Below are 19336 nucleotides of genomic sequence, written 5' to 3' on the forward strand. Positions count from 1 at the left end.
CAGGGAAGACACAAATGCTCTTACAAACCAATCTGCAAACCTTTTCAAATCTACACATTTGTGTCGGTTCATTCTTAATCTGTACGGGGCAGTAGCGGTGCAACATTTAAAAAACTGTAATCAATTTGGAGATTTGTCTTAAAGGGTAAAATAATTTCCAGCGGAGATGCACCCATGCTTTTAAGAACAAGAATCAGAAAATAACAAGATATGCATAAACCTCATGAACCCAGCTGGTGTTCTATGAAAAGTATATGCAGAAGTTTTTGGTTAATACACAAAACGAAGAACCGAATAAATGTGAAAGTGAGGAGCAGAATGATTTTAAGGTAATAGTTAAGAAAGTGTTGCCCAAGACTCGTCACAATAATTTAAATCATTTACAATTTTTCGGCATCATACTATTTGCAATTACAGTATATACAAACCTTCCACAATATAAAACATTTTAACATGAAACCACACTGAGAGAGAACGGTTTGAACTCATTTTCACGTTGAAGCGTTAGATACAAACATGACTTCCCAGCTTAAACCCACTCAATCACATGAGACTTTTTTCAGAAATGGCACAGTTACCCACAAGACACATACATTCACAAATTCCAAAGAGTTTCCTGTTTGTGGCTTTACATTACCAAACTAAAACAACAATGTCCTGACAGGATACATTCTCTGCAGAAAAACGCCACATAGATCATAAGGTGTGTGGACTAGAGCTTGACTTTCTTCATGCATAATGTGAATAACCTTGCAATAAAAATATTCCTGTTGTCGTTCTGGGTGTCATTTCAATTTACCTTTCCATCTTAAATGAAGCATTGTACAGTAGAGAATAAAATGCATGAAACACACGTCAGAAAATGAGAGTGTACTAAACGTATTGCACCAGTGTTGATATAAGAGAAATCCAGGGATGCAGAAACAAGAAACATCAAATAAAGTGGACACCAAAGAGCCACAGCTAGATCTTAACTAAACATTTATTGTATTATTTTCCATGTGTCAAAGACCCTTTGACTCTGAATTATTTTGTTTTTTTTTCTGTTTTCTTTTCTGTCTTGAAATAAAATGCGTCTCTGACTGAGCGTTGAGCAACTTTATCACCTGTTATTATGAAAGACAACAATGTGATACATCTCATGATGACTCATACAGCATATACTGCACTTTAGCAGTAAGTATAGACACACATACAGGGGGCAAGCATTCCACAGAGGAAACACAGATGGTGGATACACTCGAGTACCCAGATGTACTGTATTTTTATGCTTGGCTATCACGACTCAGCACCCACGACAAAATCCAATAAAAATCTTCACACTGGATTCCTATTAGAAATAACTGGTAGCACTGAATGCATTTCTAGGTGTGCTAAATAATTTTTAATTCTGTAGATTGCAACAACAGGTGGTGCCTTTCTTGAAATTTGAAACACGCTGCCAATGCAAAAAAACAAAACATGATTGGTACATGGTTCACTCAACTAGCCAAGGTGCACTCTATCCCTAGCTCTCAGTGGTTTTGGATAATAAAAGGTGAATCAATAGTTAGCCAATGTGCACAGGTCTGATCGATGTCTAGGCTGCAGGCTGAATTCAATGGAGACTATTAGACTATTGGCAGAAAACCTCATGAGAGATCACTGCTCCACAAAGGAATGGAAAATTTTCTTTTCTTGTCTCTGTATTAAATAAACACACTGCAAAGACACTTTAGAAACACGCTGCATTCAAGCTGCGGGAACATTTTTTAAAAGTACCTGCAGTCATATAATCAGGGATGCATAAAAAGGGGAAAAAAAAGAAACCTTTTCTGGGCAGACTTTTTCAAACAAGGTGAACAACTGCTTGCTACTTAACCCAGCCTATAATTTGAGCGGTTTACACAGAATAGTTTAAAACAGCTCATAAACAAACTGTCACTGTCACTAGAATATTAAGACTGATGAACCAGTACGTTTAGCAGAATGATGATATGCTCTGAGGAATTCCTTGATGATGTGGTAAGTATTCAAACAGTACATCAGAGCAGAGGACAAAGCAGTTATTTTTTTACAGCACGGGAAGTACTGAAAATGAACATTTCACTTGAAAAACATTTTGATGTCCCAAAATTGGAAACAAACTAAATCTCATTCTCTTAGTGCACCAACCAAAATCCAGTGTTGTTTCTACTAACTCCAACTTGTCTTTCCCAACTTTTTCATTTGATCTCTCACTTCACTATAGCCCTAAATAAAGTGAAAAGGAGCAGTGCAGCTCCCCTCTTGAAACAAATGCCAAAGAGAAAAGAGTGAGAGCACGGACCCAGCAGCTGGCAACAGTGGTGGGCGACTGTGCTCCCTGACACCCTCTGCAGGCTCTCAGGTGGCATCGTCATCGTCGTCATCCAGGTGATAGTTGAGGGTGATGACAGCACTGATGAATTCTCCGAGCTCCACAAAGTCAGCTGTGATAATGTTGATGCCACTTTCCCCAGGTCTCTGTGATCTGATCCACTGCATCATGCCTGGCAAGGCCCTGGGATGACGCACGAAAACAGACACACAAAGGAAGAGAGAAAGACAAAAACAAGAAGGGGGAATAAAGTCACAGATGATTCATGGTTGGCTGGTTTTACACACTAGGGCACTGTGCGATTTAAAAGATCTCTCTGATGCAGTGAATCCCATGCTGCATCACAGAGAGTCAGCAAGCCAGACACCAGCTGCGGGGATGACACCCCCGAACACTCGCTGGACATGTTCATCTGAGGCCAAGCACAAGGGGAGGGTGCCACTCCTGCAGATGCCTCGCCCAGCTTTCGCCATGACAAATTTCTACGAGTGGTTTCCTCCTCGCGCTTGCTTTCAAGTACTGTCGAGCCCTTCGCTGGCAGCCTGTGTGGCAAAGCGAATGGATGGAATTTTGAATGATGCCTACATCAAAGTAACCTAACGCCTGGTGAGAACGGCTGATAGTGGAGTTATCAAATGAATAATTCATGCCAGGAAAATTGATGGTTTTGCTGCCGAGGCTTTTAACAAACTGGTGACATTAAGAGGGAATGAACTACAGACAAAGCTGAGCGTAAATCAGAAAAAAGAAAAAAAAAATCCTGCACTATCTAACCGAGAAGGGGAGATATAAAAAGAAAGATGAGAAAGATGAGAAGCGTAGCCTCTGGTTTGTTGCAGCTGTTCAAAAAAAAAAAAAAAACAACTCGAGTGAGGTCAGTGTCAAACGCCTGGGGAAACCTGCAGAAACCAACATGCCTCTGGATTAGGTTATGAAATGCCACGATGACTCACATTTGACGGTCTGTGTGTGTGTACGTGGGACCATGATCTTACGTTGTGTGTTGTTCTGGGTGAATCATGTCATTTCTGTGGCCCCTGGTGGCGTTCTGTGTATGTGTGCTGTGTGCCACCACTGGTGTTAAACCTGCATCTGATCTATTTTTAGTGTTGAAATTAACGCAGTGGTGAAACCCTCGTGTTTTCTGTGGATTTTCATCTTTCCGGCTCATGCACACGAACAGGTGAACGAACCTTTCTGTGATCGTCTCTCTCAGTCCACTCGCCACACCCTTCATTACAGTGCTGGCCTTCGGTGTCAGAACCACCTGGGACACAAAGAATGTCCCTTTCCTCCTGCAAGAAACACAGTTATTCATTTATTTTTGCTGGGTTTTCTTTCCTTGATGTTGTTTTGCATTTTATCTATTTATCTAAAGCACCATACGCCATCTGTTGCAAATAGGGTGTGTATAAATAAACCTGGCTTAAAAACTAGAATTTTAGGATTTCCTTTTTATTTGCTTGCGCTTTTTCATAGTTTTTTATAGTTCCATCACTAGGATAGAAGGATTCTGCAGACGTGTGGATTTTTAAAGCCATACAGCATAACTTTAAATGAATGAAACAAACATAATCTGGAAAAAACACACACACACAAAAACAACACAAAACAAACAAACAAAACAGACACAAACATTCGTCAGAATTTGTTGAAACATTTTCTTATTCGCAAGCTATTTCCTTAGGATGCACGTATGTATGGATGGATGCATATACTTCACTTAGCAAAACAATCTTTTTAAAGCTTCTGTAGCAACAGATTCACATGAGCTAACTGCAGCAAATGAAGTTATTGGTCATAAACTCTGAACAGAGGACGATAATTATTACAGTAACTTAAAGTAAACTCATAAAGTAAAGTAAAAATGAATGATGCATAGACCATTATTGGAGTTAATAAAAACATCACCGATAAAATCTCATCACATTTTGTCTCATTAACCTGATGTTTTATGGACATTAAGCACCTGCAATCAAATAAATGTAGCAGCTGACCTGCGGTCAGTGATAGAGGCCTGGAGAAACTGAACTAGTTTCTCTGGGTCGGTTGTGTTGGCCCAGGGTGCAGGCATCATCTGGCCTGGCCACAGGAAGGGCACCTCCAGGGCCATGGGATGGTGGTAGAAGACCAGCACCTGATACTCCTTCTCCCACAGATACTGCAGAGTCACCTGGGGATGGAAGAAGAGTTGTATTCAGGGTAGCAGGAGGTTATAGGGGGAAGAAAAATGACAAAAAGAAAGGTGACAAGTAGCTGTTGAATAGTAAACACAGAAGTGCCCCTTCTGGAGGCAGATAGCTTTGTCACATAATCAGACACTTTTGGTGTGTAACAAGATATTATTATAGCAATAAATGTTATTATTAGTAACTATTAGTACGTTATTCCTGAAAACAAGCAACTGCTGGAGAAGAGTGGCGCAATAGATTTCTTCTGCATAGGAGAGCAGCTGAGAGCCGAGGGGAGGGGTGGAAAGATAATACCTGAGGTGGAGTACAGAATACCAGTCATTTGTCTGCTCTAAAATTAAACTTACTACCCAGATGCTCCTATGCCACTGAGAAGAAGTTCATTATTTTCCACAAGTCACTATTGGCCTTTTCGTGTTCTCGGCACTTCATCGTCACTCAGCACCGGCACCTGACAGGAACCTATGATCTCAGAATGATGATGCTGGCGTGGGAGTTGGTGAAGAGTTGATTAATTTTAAGGGCTGACTGGTGTTCCTTCTTCCAGATTCCTCATATGCACCCACATCTCACGCTGAGGCGAGGGAGGGGCAAAGATGGATGTGGTAGTGGAATGTGGAAAAAAATAAAAAAATAATAGACAGACACGTGTGAGCATGGGAGCAATTCTCTACTAGGAGAGAGAACGAGAAAAGATCATAATGTGAGTAAAAAAAATGAACTATGATTAGAGATGTGATAACTATTACTCTGTTTCTCGAGTGACAAAAACACAGGAATCACTGCTGAGCAGGGCCAAGAAAACCATAATTGTCACAAGCAATACATTAAATATATGAAAAGTGTCTGAGACGTGTCCTCTCTTCGTCAAGAGTTGTTAAGGTGAAAGAAGCACCTGCAATAAATGTTTGAAGCCGGTTTCTAGGGCATTTTAATTCGACTTCCTGTTACAGGGTTACACACATTTAAATGTGACAGTACCTCCTGAGCGAAGACAACTGGGCAGAGTTTCTCTCCAAACACCTCTTTCAGCATGGCCACGAGTTTTTCATGGTGCAGGTTCTGCACCCCGTAGAAGTGGTTGAAGTCCAGGAACACGACCTCTCTGGCATGAGCTGACAGGAAACTACTGATCTGCTCTAGACCTTCTCGGACCTAGAAAGCACAAATATGAACAGTGAATGTATTAATAACTTCTTTAATGACTCGATGATATATATATTAAATCAACAATCACCTCTGAAGGACCTTGTATGATTAAGCTTTATTTCTGAACTTAAACACATAAAAATACTACACAGAAACGTACAAATATCACTTAGCAACCACAAGCACGACTAAATATTCATCACATCAAAAACCATGAAAATGCGCCGCTCTTTCCTGACCGTTGCACTGAAGAGCCCGTGGGCGAAGAACAGCTCGTTGTCGGGGTCACGGGGCTTGGTGGAGATGCGGAGGTCAAAGAAGCGGATCCCAGCCTCCAGCTGGCTGGTGAAGTTCATAGTCTGCGTAGCTAACCACTTCCTCATTAGCTTCTTGGCTACGGTGCCAAAAACAGAAACAAAGTTCTGCACCGTCTCCGGCTGCTCGGGCCCCACTGGAGATGCCTCATCGATGTAGAAACTGAAGGAATCGTGGGAGCCTGGAGACACAAACACGAGTCTGCATGTAGGCAGTGACAATGTTGGCAATGTTTTATTTCTGCGATGGGACCCAGCTGTAAGAGTGGGGTCAGTGGTACCAACAGCTTGGTGCCATGGCAACTGCACTGACTCTGAGAATAATAGCATCTGTGGTCGTAAGTCATGAACTCTGACAAATTGAAAAGAGTAGCTTACATACACTGATATTTTTCATCCATCATATTTCAGACATCAGACATCAAGCTTTATATATATATATATATATATATATATATACTAATATATACTTTGCCAAATCAATCTAGTCCTCTATGACCCTTGACAAGGCTCAATTCTATTTTTCATACAGGTCCTTCTTGTTCTCAGAGATATTGCATTTTAATACAGATAACAATATATTTCCTTGTCATCTTATTTACATAACTGAGTTGCTGATTCTACCTAGGCTCCTGTTGAATTTTTCTTTACAGATTGTTATGCATTGTTTGTGGCCACTGTAATAAACCTTAATCTTAACCTTAACCCTAATCTTAAACACATTTTACAACATGCAAATCTAATCATTAATTGTCATCAGTTTATGAGAATGTTTTCAGGAGTCCAAGTATTATTTGTATTATTCTATTAAATTGACAACTAATAGGAACTAATAGGGCCGCCCCCAGTTGCAAATTAAACATTTCAAGTGAATCAATAGTTTATTCTGTTAGCTGGGTTTGAGGGTTGTATCTTCCTCCATGTCCTGTTTGAGTCAGGAAAAAGTTAATGTATGTGTGTTTGTACACATGCTAATTAAGCGGACACTAATTCTGAAATCCTCATCTTGCTCTCATCACTGCAATCAATTTATCATGCTCTTTTTGTCTCTTCATCACACTCCCTCACTCTTGCACAAAGACAAACATTCGCCCCTCCTCCACCACTACGCAGACACACAGCCTGATTTGACCTTCAGTTATCTTTACTCCAGTGCCAGGTCTTTGCATTAGGCCTGGAGAATGGCCATAAACAAGGTAGACAGCTAAATCCTGGGGCAGGATAGAAAACAGAATCAGTACAGGCTAAGCCATACTACCAGGGTCAGAGCATAACGCAGTTTGACCTTAACCAGCAACAACAACTGATTCTGCTGTTGCATAGAATCATTTCTCTTTGGCTTTGAAGGTCGTAAAACAAAATAATATTATCACACAATAATTTCCATTGCCAGCTAATCTACCAATGATTTCTCCACAAATCTGTTAAATTTTAATCTATAAAATGGTAAAAAAATTCGCATGTGAGACCTCGAGCAATATGTGCACTGCATAAGTTATTTAATTATTTATTACTAAATGAGCTTTTTAATTATCATAATTACAGATGCTGATTAATAAATCAACTAATAGTTTCAGTTGAAACGTCCCTAAAATATTTATTGTTGTAGTGTGAGAAGTTTCCTATGGATGCAGACTGTCTCCTGGCATCATACAGCTGGTTTTATGTCATCAGGTTTAAATGAAAGCTCAACATCTAAGGTGAACTAATAAACCTTGTTTCTGCATTACTTTCAATATGCATGACAAAAGCCTGAGCATTGTGCTATATTGCAGAGAGGAATGGTCTCAAAGGGAAGACAGAGAAAGTATCAACCCTGGGGGGCTAAACATTTTGCCAAGTGTACAGAATATCAGTAAAGATCTGCAGAGGAAAGTCTGCACAAAGGTGAGATTTACAATCAAAACCAATCAAGCATTTCTACCTGAGTGCTGAAAATGCCTAATTATTGTTGTTGTTGTTGTTGTTGTTGTTAATTAAATTGCTCCACCTCATACTGTGTCTGAACAGCAACACGTTCATTTGGAAATGTGAGGAAACTTTTCCTTTCTTAAAAAGAAGTAAGCAGACAATGAATTTTCATGCTCCTACAACGTTAGACTAATAATTGTCCCTCAGAATTGAATCATTTTCCATTTTAATTTTGTCTACAGAAACTCAAACTGCACATTTATTAGTCCGTGTGATATTCCTGCTTTACTATGTTTAACACTTAGCAAGGAGACAAAAATGCTGTATCGAACTAATGACTACAGCTGTGGTGTGTGTGTGTGTGTGTGTGTGTGTGTGTGTAATCAGTGACAGAACCGTAATCACTTAACACAGAACTTACGAAAGGAAAATCCACACAACTGCTGCCCTTGCGGCGTCAAACACTGAACAAAACTTTCCCTCTCTATGTAACACACCTGGTTATTTGGGAAAGTGATTCATAATGATGTTGCTGTGATTCATGCTGGAGCCACAGTCCATCATTTGGAACGACCCGCTTACAGTAAACAACATCCAGACTATCAACTCTCATGCTGTTTGATGGATTTAGCTTTGATATTGTGGCGGTGGTAACATTGCCGCCCTCCATGCAGGACACTGGGGCTCAAATCCCAGCTGTGGTCTATGTCCGATAGAGGTCCTTAAGCAAGACCTCCTTATGGTTACCCTGCCGTTGCCATTGTACCTTGTAAGTCACTTTGGATAAAAGCGTGTGTGAAATGACTAAATGTAAATGTAAGTGTAAACAATAGATGCAGGATGTAGGGTAAATGTGTGCATTGACGACAATGAAAATCATTATACCCCAGAATAATACAAAAGAATGTCAGCCTTTTCTTTCTATGAGTCACTGGAAATGTCGAAGGGCCTGTCTCAGCGGCCAAACACTGCAGCACAGTAGATGTGTGAACTTTATGGTCTCTTCTTCCCTCACATCAGCTACATAATCACACGTCTGATGTGGATATAAAGCAGCTGATGTCCTACTGGGTCAAAGAAGATGTGAAAAGGGCAAAAAAAAAAAAAAAAAAAGACAACAAGCTGAAACAATGATAACACAGCAATTCGCTTGATGGTGATGACGAGAATGATGGTGGCTGTTACCTTAGAGAATCGACCTGTGTTAACTGAGTCATTCTGACTGAATGAGAGCGGAGCATTTAGAACGAGCCACTGGTGGGTTATGCCCTTTTTTGTCATGATAAATCATAACTGCTCACAATGCACTCCATCAATATCTGTTTTAGAATTAGTAGGAGAGGAGAGGAGAGGAGAGGAGAGGAGGAAATGGAAAATAACAGGGTGAATGTGAGCTCAATCATACCCAAAAGGCAGATCTGAGCATGAGACCCCTCTATCCTATCTCCACTACACTCTCCCTGCATTACTCTTGTTCTGTTATTTTATTGTAATTCTTCAATTGTTGCTCTTTGAATCTACTTTCCGCAGCCCCTCTATTCTTCAAGCGCCTGTTCAATTCTATCCAATCTCACTTTGTCTTGTGCCTTGCTACCCCTTTCTATCTTGTTTGCGCAGCACATACGTTTTCCAATGTGAGTGAATAATTTGACTTTTAGTATCAAGATAAATGTCCCTGCTGGAGGCTCAATTAATTTCCAGTGGTGCCTGTGGAGGATCCATAACTAACAATTTATTCTGGTTTTTAAGAGATTTTGATAAAAGATTTTTCTCAAGTAAGTTACAAACTTGAAAAGTTTGTGGTTTCTACTAAAACAGAATCTCAACATGTTGCTGTCAGTTGCTAAATCTACAGAACAGCAACTGCTGTGTGAGCAATTTTAATGCCACTGTCAACTTCCAATAGACAGTATAGACATCTGGTCAAACACGCCGCTCTCTATCAAACTTGAGTTGAGATTTAGACAGATCATGAGTCATAGGGACATATCCATAACAGAAAATAGCTGTACAATCCTGCCAAATTCAATGTTTGTTTTGAATTTGACATCCTCTGTTTTTCACTGGCTTTTATTTGGTTGGTTTCCGGCCCTTCAAACATCACTCAGCACCACCAGTGTTTATTCTGCTATCTGATACCATTCACCCTCCTTATTCAGGGGCTTAAGTGGCAGCAGAGTGATCTAGTCAAAGAACTGATGGACAGATTTACAGCTATAAGGCTTTTTTCCCCTACCCTGTGGGAGTTGACATCAGTGGAGATAACTCCTCAGCAGTGCGTTTGTTTTGATTGCTATAAAGTCATCTGAGCTTAATACAGTTGCCTTCCCCTGGCCAAAGGCGTGCAATTCATTTCTTACCTCTGGTAAAGCTTTGAGCCGCTACAGCGAGCCAATGGAGAGGCTGAGTATGACTCCCTTGAGCCCTCTTATGCAAATCTGACACTTTGGTTTTGTGTGGGCACTGTGCTGTAGTATATCTGAGATAATGTCACTTACCATAACCAGTCCAAATGTTTGCCTACTTTGAATGAAATCATACAAAGTGTTTCTCAATGCAAACTGGTCTCGCCTCAGTATGATTAACCTAATGGACAGTGAAGTACAAATTCTACCTAAAGTTATGAGCCATGCTAGCTGCTTGGCACGCGCCAACATATAACTATGCATTTAAATGATATCGGACACATTTTCAGACTGATAATATTATGGTGATTATTTAATCAAGTTTTCAAATCAGTGCAAACATAATATCGACGATATGTCAACAACTAGTTCGAAGCTGCACTGATCAATATTGCTTATACACCCTGACAAAATCATTATGTGTAGTGTAAAATTAGGTAATGTGTTACCAACAACTAAATTATAAAGTGATAACTGGCAGTTTTGGGCCTCATCTGTCCCCTAGTGGCCAAAAATCAATTAACATAGCTTTAAAAAGATCTGGTTTTCCCAATTAACCAGGGAATGGTCAATTATTATAATCATGATGAGGATAATTACTTAGATAAGAATTGTGTCAGTAATGTGTTTTTTTTTTTTTTTTATCAAAATCTGTAATTATGTGAATTATTGTGCACACCTGTGCAACACACATACATGCCCACCGACACCAGTAATACTGAAAACACAATATAATTAGTAGGGGCCGTAAAATCCTGTCATTCCCTTCCCTGCAGTTAAGCTGGTTTCATGGTGACAGAGGCAAAGAGAAACGCATTCACAGTATCTCGAGCAGAACACCTGCTGACCACCTCAGTCTGACGAATGTGCAGACAGGCAGTCTGCAGCGCTCACCTAGCAGATCTAACAATAGCCACAGAAACACAGCCCACCATGTCCGCCAATGATCCGCGCGTGGAAGGAAAATGGTAACTATTCCCTCCCTCTTTCCTCCTCTTCTCTCCTTTTAATGACCTCCATCTTTGCTCTGCTACCGCTTCCTCCTCCTTTCCTTTCCTCTCCTGCTCATCCCAAATTAGCACTGTAGTGTAGAACTGGCGCAGGTCATCTGACTTTGTCATAGGTCGGCACAGAGGGGGGCCAACCCAGACGGCTGAGTCATGTCTGATAGCAACCATGTTGCTTTCTCGCAAACAAGGTGGTTCTGAGCAGCAGAGGACTGGCAGGATCATGCTCATGAAAAAATGCAATATTTTTATATAAGAAATAATTAAATTACAATGTTCTTGGCTGCTGCACTGCATCTTGAGTCAAAGCATCATGAACGACCACAGCTATGATTGTAATACATCTTAAAAGATCATTTACTGGTTGCTAGTTATGTTCCTCTCTGATTAAAAAGATAAATCTTGTTGTAATCAATACACTCTATTCTACATAACAGTCTCCTGACAGCTCTTGTCCTTTTTCTGGACAAAATTCAGTCATGTTTCCCACCAGCTCTGAGTCAGCTCTCCTCAGGGTGACAAATGATATATTTTTGTCTCTGTACTGTGAAAATCATGCAATTTTAATTTCATATGAACTTCTCTGTTACTTGTGACATAATCCTGTTTTCCTCTGTACTTATCTCTCTTCAGAGCAGAACACATGTTCCCAGTTGGATCTCTCTTTTTTTTATTTTTTTCCTGGTTACACTGAGAATATGCAGTAGTATTCTGAAATCTGCTGACATGTTAGATATCCTCTTTATTGTCTTGGGGATTTTCAAATCCTAAATGTAAAAAAAAAGCTCTTTAGCTTAGCAGAAGTACACGTTTCTGAAGCAGACACCTATACACCTATACATTTGACCTATAATGTTTCATATTCCAGCCATGTCCTAATTGTGATAACTTTTCCACTTTAGGTCAGTGAAAACTTCAAAATAATTTCTTATTTAGGAACTCACGGTTCTGTTGTTCTGTTCTACTGACTGTTAATATGCCTTTAACCCTGAGCCTATTGATTACAGTAACCCTCTTTGTTTGGGAGTCAGTCAGTCGGCCTCATCTTGCCTGCAGCATCTCCAAAATGCAAGATAAAGTCTCTTCAAGGATAGACTTCCTAACCTCCCTATACTGGGCTCTTCACTGGCTACCAGTCAAATAATCAATGTGAGATTATTTTTATTTGTTTTAAAATGCTGCATTAACAATTATAATCTCCACTACCTTAGAGGATTCATATTTGCAATCCCTTCTAAACTCAAAATAATACAAAAAGTATTTAGTTGAGGGAATAACAATTTAACCTTTACTCATAGATCCTTTATACCCATAATTTTAAACATACATACAGTATTTACTGTATTTTAATGTTGCCAAATTTAAAAAACACAAAATAACAAAAAATAAATAAACATATGCATGGATTCACCCTGAACAACACACTAGAGTGTGTGATACCATCTCTGCGCAGCATCAGCTATAATGTGTGTTTTCACATAGAGGTTGGCAAGACAGATCTGAGTCAAAGGAAACAGCAACAGCACATATGGTAAATAGATCCTAATCTGCCATACAGCAGCTGTTGTATCTGTCAAATGCCTGACAATCTATAGCGTGTTATATGCAGCCATTTAAAGCACCCTCTTCTCCCATACAAACAAATATATAATATTAAAATATCATAAACATCTTATAATTATTTAGTATACTCTGTCACCACAGAACCTTAAAATAAAGCAATTGCCAATTATAGAGAAGATTATGTAGACAGCTAATAGAATAAGAATAAGTACAGCTGTGCAGGGCTAGCAACACAGACAGAGTGGGGGCCGTTTAGCTTTTTGGCACCAGTAGAGTACCATGCCATCACATCACCCCATACAGCACAGTACTCCAAATAGCTGAAACATTTTGGTCTAGATCATTCATGTCGCATTGGCTGGTGAACCAACACAAAAACATAACAGTTACAAGCAACAGCAGTTGAATGGTGAGAAGTGTAGAGCAGGAATTTAACACCCTGAATATAACATTACTCCAACTAAGGAAGAATGAAAACTTGTGGAGGAAAGAATTAAACAGTTGCTCCTTTTCTTTCTGTCCCACTTTTATCTGTGCTTGAAGAAAGGCTTGTACTGCTGTCTTCTAAGATGAGAAGAAAAGAATATATGAAATACACTTGAAAATCAGACATACACCCCGACACATGGTTGTTGCCAAATAAAGTCTGTAGATTATGGAGTTTATCTAGACAAACAGTACGTCAAATCTGTGCACACAAGAACAAGGAAGTGCAAAGAGTCTGAGGATGTTTACAGAATCTGTATCCAAAAGCTGAGCTGCAGGCCGCCGGCCCAATAAGAATTAATGATACCTAATTAATTGGGACATGGGAGCATGTCGCCATGCTGCCTTGGCATGGCTGAATTGTGGTGTAACACAGCATGTCACTTGATTCAGCAAAATGACATGCATGAAGTAACATGTGGCCTGCTGTTCCTATCCTTCAGTCCATATTCGTGTGAATCTATGATGAAAGAGTCCTGGCATCTTTCAGCGCTGTGGTCAGTGTTGGTAATATGCCACGCCTCGCTGGACACTGAGCATCAAGCCATCTGAAATGCCATCACTGCCAACAGTAAACACAGCAGGTATCTACAGCTGAACCGCAAGAGGAGAGGGGGAGAGGGGGGGAGAGAGAGAGAGAGAGAGAGAGAGAGAGATGGAGGAAGATTAGGACTGAGATACAGAGGGGGAAAAAAAGAGAGAAGAGTGAGGGAAGCACAAAGGATTGGAAGTGCAAGAGATGAGGAGTGGAAGCTCTTTGTGTGGAGGGTGTGATAATCACCAGGCTGCAGATATGGAATTAACTGGCTGCTAATAAGCCATCCCATCAGTCGGACCAGTGGTGGGCTTTACAACCAGCATTTCCAATTTGAATGGAGTTTAAGGGGGGGCTGCACAATGATTGGCTGAACATGCAGCAGCTCATGTTGTCTGTGCAGCGCTGTGATCATCTGTGAGTGCACTGAACCCATCCCACCGCCTCCTCTCTTCTCTTCTCCTATATGGGCACCACCCCAGTACAAACGCAAAGGTCCGAACCATAACAGAGCATGGCCAGTCGTTCTGGTGGTCTCCTGTTATCATCGTTTGACATATTAGACTTACAGAGACGTATTTAAATCAGTTAGTCATCATTTCCAACCCACAGGCAGCGGACCGTAACTCGAGGCAGCTGAACTGTTCAGAATAAACGGCACTTCTCGCGTTGCGCAACAGGTCTTAGCCTTTGTTCTAAAGAGGTTCAGTGAAGGTAGGAGCTGCACTTGAAGCAAAGTTAAACCCCAAAGTTTGCAAACCAATTAAATATTGTCAATGCTGAAACGCGACGTCTCTTTTTTCATCTGGTAGATTAGCTCCATGCGATGCGCGCGTACGGCAGATGGACATCATCACTGAGGATACATTGGAGTGAGATATAAAATTGAAATTAAATAAAACTAAATTAAAAAAATGAAAACCTACCGGGAATTGCCAGGTTGGTGAGCGGGATGGTGTGCATGCTCTGCGGTAAACTTGCCATCCAGTCTGCGAAGCGCAGGTCGCTTCTCCCGTGAGACGAAGCCATGCTGCCTCCGTGCGCAACGCTCCGTTCTCCCGAACGGTGCCTGCGCCAACCTGAAGTGCGCGCTCGCTCTCTCTCTCTCTCTCTTTCCCTCTCTCTCGTCCTATCTCTCCACAAACAGACACTTTATCTCTCCATGCCCCTCTCTCACTCTCTCTCTCTCTCTCTCTCTCTCACACACACACACCAGCGCTATCAAAAGCCAGTCCACCCCCCCCCCCCCCCCCCTAAGCAGTACACGTCGGCGGGTAGCACAATTATGAAAATGCGGATCCAAATATGGCAACATTCAGTGCTTATATTTTCAGTAATGCCAAGCCTACAGTGGAACATAACGCCAATGCACGGCCTGATTAATATTAATTCAAGTTGACACCATTACACAAAATGCAATAAAGGTAAAACCTTTAGTAACCTGCTTTAGGTCAGGCACTTGCCACTCAATAGCTGATTATTAAATATATTTTTGGAACAATGTAGTTTGATTGCAATATGTCATCTACCAAGCTATAATATCGGCTTGTGGAGACATATTTGTGAATTTCAAACGACCTTTTAAACATATTGTGTGTAAAAATCTCAATTGTTTCATTATACTTTCTCTCCAATGCAATACTGGGATTGATATCCAAGTCTCATCCAAGAGTGTGTCTGAGGTCACAACGTTGAATCAGTGAGAGCCATATGGCAGTGATTCATTACCGCTGCCATTAATGACAGGGACAATGAATGACTGATATATTCACTATTAGGGATTACCAGCCGGCTGCCAACCTTAACATGGGTCATTCAAAAACTGTGTCACAAGGGTATAAACAAGGAAATATCAAATCATGTAATATATCCTGTAGAAGCTGAAGCTGTACTGTAGATTTCAAACTTGTGCTCAGTGCCATCCTATGATAAAGGTAAACTAGGTGACTGCCTGCAGCTCTGCCTAGTTTGTTTTTGCCCAATTGGTTTTGTTTCTGCAATCATGTCTCAGGAGAAGTGACATGGGAGGAAGGGTTGGTCATATTAAACCACCATGGACACACACACACACACACACACAAAATCAATATTGACATAGGCACTCTGCACAGTCAGAAACCTCTGTAGTTCATTCTGTTCTCTGAACTCTGCAGTTTTATTTTAAAATGTTTCACAAAAAAAAAAAAAAAAAAGTGGCATTTACCATTTAAGAATTACAGCCATTTTAAGCCGAGTACCTCCATTCTCAGGGTCTCAAAGGTATTAGGACAACTGACTGAGGAGTCAAGTTCACTGACCGGGGACTTTCCATTCCCTTTTTACTGTAAGACACATAACAAAGATAAAAGGTCTGGAGTTCATATCAGGTACTGAATTGGCATTCGGCACATGTTCTGCAAACAGACCATTTGGACAGATGACATCAAGATTCAATTATACCTGAAATATGGGAAGAGAAAAGTACAGTGAAGGAAAGAAACAGCTTATGATCTAAAGTGTACCACATCAGAAGTCAAACATGGCGGAGGCAGAATTATGGCATGGGCATGCATGGCCGCCAATGGAACGGGGCTCACTGCTGTTTAATGATGATGTGACTGCTGACAGATGAATCCTAAGGTGTGTGGGGCTATACTCTCTGCTCACAGTCAGCCAAATGCTACTGAACTGATTGGACACCACTTCACAGTGCAGATGGAAAATGACCATAAACATACTGCCAATGCAACTGAAGACATTTTGAAGGCGATAAATGAAACATTCTTCAATGGCCAAGTCAGTCATCTGATCTCAACCCAACGGGGAAGCTTTTCAGCTACCGATGACATAACTGAAGGCAGAAAGACCCATAAACGAGCAGCAGAAGGTGGCTGCAGTGGAGTCCTGGCAAAGCATCGTCAGCGAGGAAATTCAAAAACGTCAGGCAGTCGTTGACAGCAAAGGAATTTTACCAAAGCATAAAACATTTTATACGTTTGCAATTATGTCACTTGGTACAAATACACTTGGGGCGGTGCTCTGCTTACAATGGCTGTAATTCTTTTAAACAGCATATTTTTGTAAAACCTCTTAAAATAAATAATAACATAAACATAATAATAATAAGTAAAATAACTATATGGGTTTATCTTAAGTTATCTTTGTTCCTATTGGATGCAACATTGATAAATTACCAGCACTGAAAAAACAACAGAACAATGCACATGCTGGATAAGTAGCTCTAATCTGGATAATATTGAGGGCACAAAAAACAACTGCACACAGAGTTGTGCACTATACAGACTAAAGCTATTTTTGTTTGCATCACAGTTCAATTGAGAAAGGTGAAAGCTGACGAAAGAAATCAAACATTTATCATCTATTACAAATGAAAGGTACATAAACAGGAATTTTGGCTTACATATTTAGGTTTGGTATCACACCAATAATTAAGTTACATAACTACAGTACCAGACTTGCTAGAGTCACTGCTAAATTAACCAATGATAATATTTTCAAGTAATAAATCATGTAAACCCTGATGTATGAGCTCACGTTAGTTTCTCACATTATTCTCTGTAGCTTAGGTGCACATAACATCCACTGTGCACATAAACAACTGGTCATGCTGTTCAGCGCTGATGGTTCACCTGTTCACATGATGTGCTAAATCCACCAATTGTACCGATTAAAAATCAATACTGTCACTTGTAGTGATACGTGCATGCACTCAATTTCCAACCCAGATGCTCAGGATCTGTTTCTCAGATTCCCTCTTCAGTGCGGTCCAGTACCAGGGTAAGAATTAGGTTACAAAATGTAGGCTTATGGCAAGTACCACTTTGATATGATTCATGAAGAGATGTGCTGAATTAACATAAAAAAAAGCCAGTGGCAGCAGCCCCCATCACTTTCTTCCACTCTTTTTGCTTGATCATCCAGACCAGTTGATCTTCTTGAACCCAAAAGCCCACTGGCTGAATTCTCCAGTTACATAACAGCCCTCAGGTGATGGCTGTGCCTCTCTAGTCGAGTGGAGAAATCACATCAAGAATGTCAATGTAAGCCCACCATCCATATATAGACTCTGACCTGGACAGTGTCAGATGGCATCACTCTCAAAACTGTCATTTGCTTTCAATCGTTCTGTGATTTGATGAGTTAGATCATTTGAACACACAAGTAGCACTGTAGCTTTAAAAGCAGTACTAATAGGTGCTACCTTTTATGAAACATATTTTTAGTAAAAATATGCTTTAATATATATCTTATTGCTTTGAGTTAGGCTCGCCCTTCTAACTAATCAGATAATGTTCCACAATATCTGCTTGATTGGTACGTTTGCATTCAAATTTACTGTAATTTGATTGTGACTAATACCTGCAGGGCTGTGCATTGTTGGAGTGTAGCACATAGAAGAGTAGAAGAACATAGTAGAGCAGGGAAAATGAGCGCTGGGGGAAACAAAGTGGACTGATGCTCATGATACTGCTAGCCTAAAATGCAGCTTTAAGATCCGTTTTTAATATTAAAAGAAACAATACAATTCCACTTGTTCCACACAAGCACACAAGGTAGTATTTTATTTTATACATGAAAGTAGGGGAACACAAAATATCCGAGTAGAAAATGTTAAGGCTTAAATGTAGCTCATGACCACAAATCTGAAATATAGATCCTGAGAGAATAAACGGTACATGGGCATATTGTTGTAGAGGTTATCACATGTCTCACTTATTACTGCATAGCCTTCAGTTTCCAAATGAAAAAAACAAAAACAAAAAACATTTTGTAATGCACATGGGGTCTTTTTTTAACGGTGGAGCACAACTTCTAACTAAACGACTAAACAACGAATTGCTTGACCTATTCACACAAATTTGTTTCTTAAATGTATTACTTTTTAGCCTCTTGTATATTGTTATAGTAACTTACTGATTGTACAGAAAATATGATTCAAGAGATGAAGTATTTATGAAGTCCTTGTGTTATTTATTTCATAGTACAATTACAGTTACAATTCAATTTTTCTAAATGACAAAGAATAAGCCAAGATTTCTGTGTGATCTGAGATGGATCATTTGGTAACAGCTGCACAAACACCAGTAAAAATCAATAACTTACTGTACAGTGTACTGGGCACTGATCTGGTCATTTAGTTGATATTGGTGAGGACTAAACCCTTCTGGTATTTGCCTACTGATAACCAGAGAACTGCACAAAGCATTTGAGTTTTATTTGTTTGTAGACCTGTCTCATGACATAAAATCACAAGCAGTTTATCACAGAGGTGTGAAGTGACAAACCAAAAACACATCTTAGATCCATTGCATGATCCTCTAGATTTGCTGCATGGCCCTCAGGTTGGGAGACACCTAGAAGATAACAGATACAAAACAAACAAGATGCATACTGGTTAGCAACTTCAAAATTAGAAACTCATATCATATGCCAAAC

At 40.1% G+C, this 19336-nt stretch overlaps 2 protein-coding genes across 2 annotated transcripts in view; both read right to left on the reverse strand.

The window, feature by feature from the left end:
- Positions 1–279: 279 nt before the first annotated feature.
- Positions 280–14968, reverse strand: plcxd3 (phosphatidylinositol-specific phospholipase C, X domain containing 3). The gene is made up of 6 exons (XM_026342551.1): positions 14827–14968; positions 5919–6175; positions 5512–5685; positions 4336–4511; positions 3532–3633; positions 280–2521 (listed from the first exon to the last, which is right to left on the reverse strand). Exons 1-6 carry the CDS (start codon positions 14927–14929, stop codon positions 2365–2367), a joined length of 969 nt encoding a protein of 322 aa, XP_026198336.1. The 5' UTR covers positions 14930–14968; the 3' UTR covers positions 280–2364.
- A 3457-nt stretch (positions 14969–18425) lies between these two features.
- oxct1a (3-oxoacid CoA transferase 1a) overlaps positions 18426–19336 on the reverse strand; it is a 38781-nt gene continuing 37870 nt past the window's right edge. Inside the window, exon 17 of the mRNA XM_026342841.1 lies at positions 18426–19254. Coding sequence (XP_026198626.1) covers positions 19219–19254 — 36 coding nt within the window. The 3' untranslated portion in view covers positions 18426–19218. The remainder of the gene's footprint in view (positions 19255–19336) is intronic.

Source organism: Anabas testudineus, chromosome 9 (assembly GCF_900324465.2).
Source record: "Anabas testudineus chromosome 9, fAnaTes1.2, whole genome shotgun sequence".
NCBI lineage: Eukaryota > Metazoa > Chordata > Actinopteri > Anabantiformes > Anabantidae > Anabas > Anabas testudineus.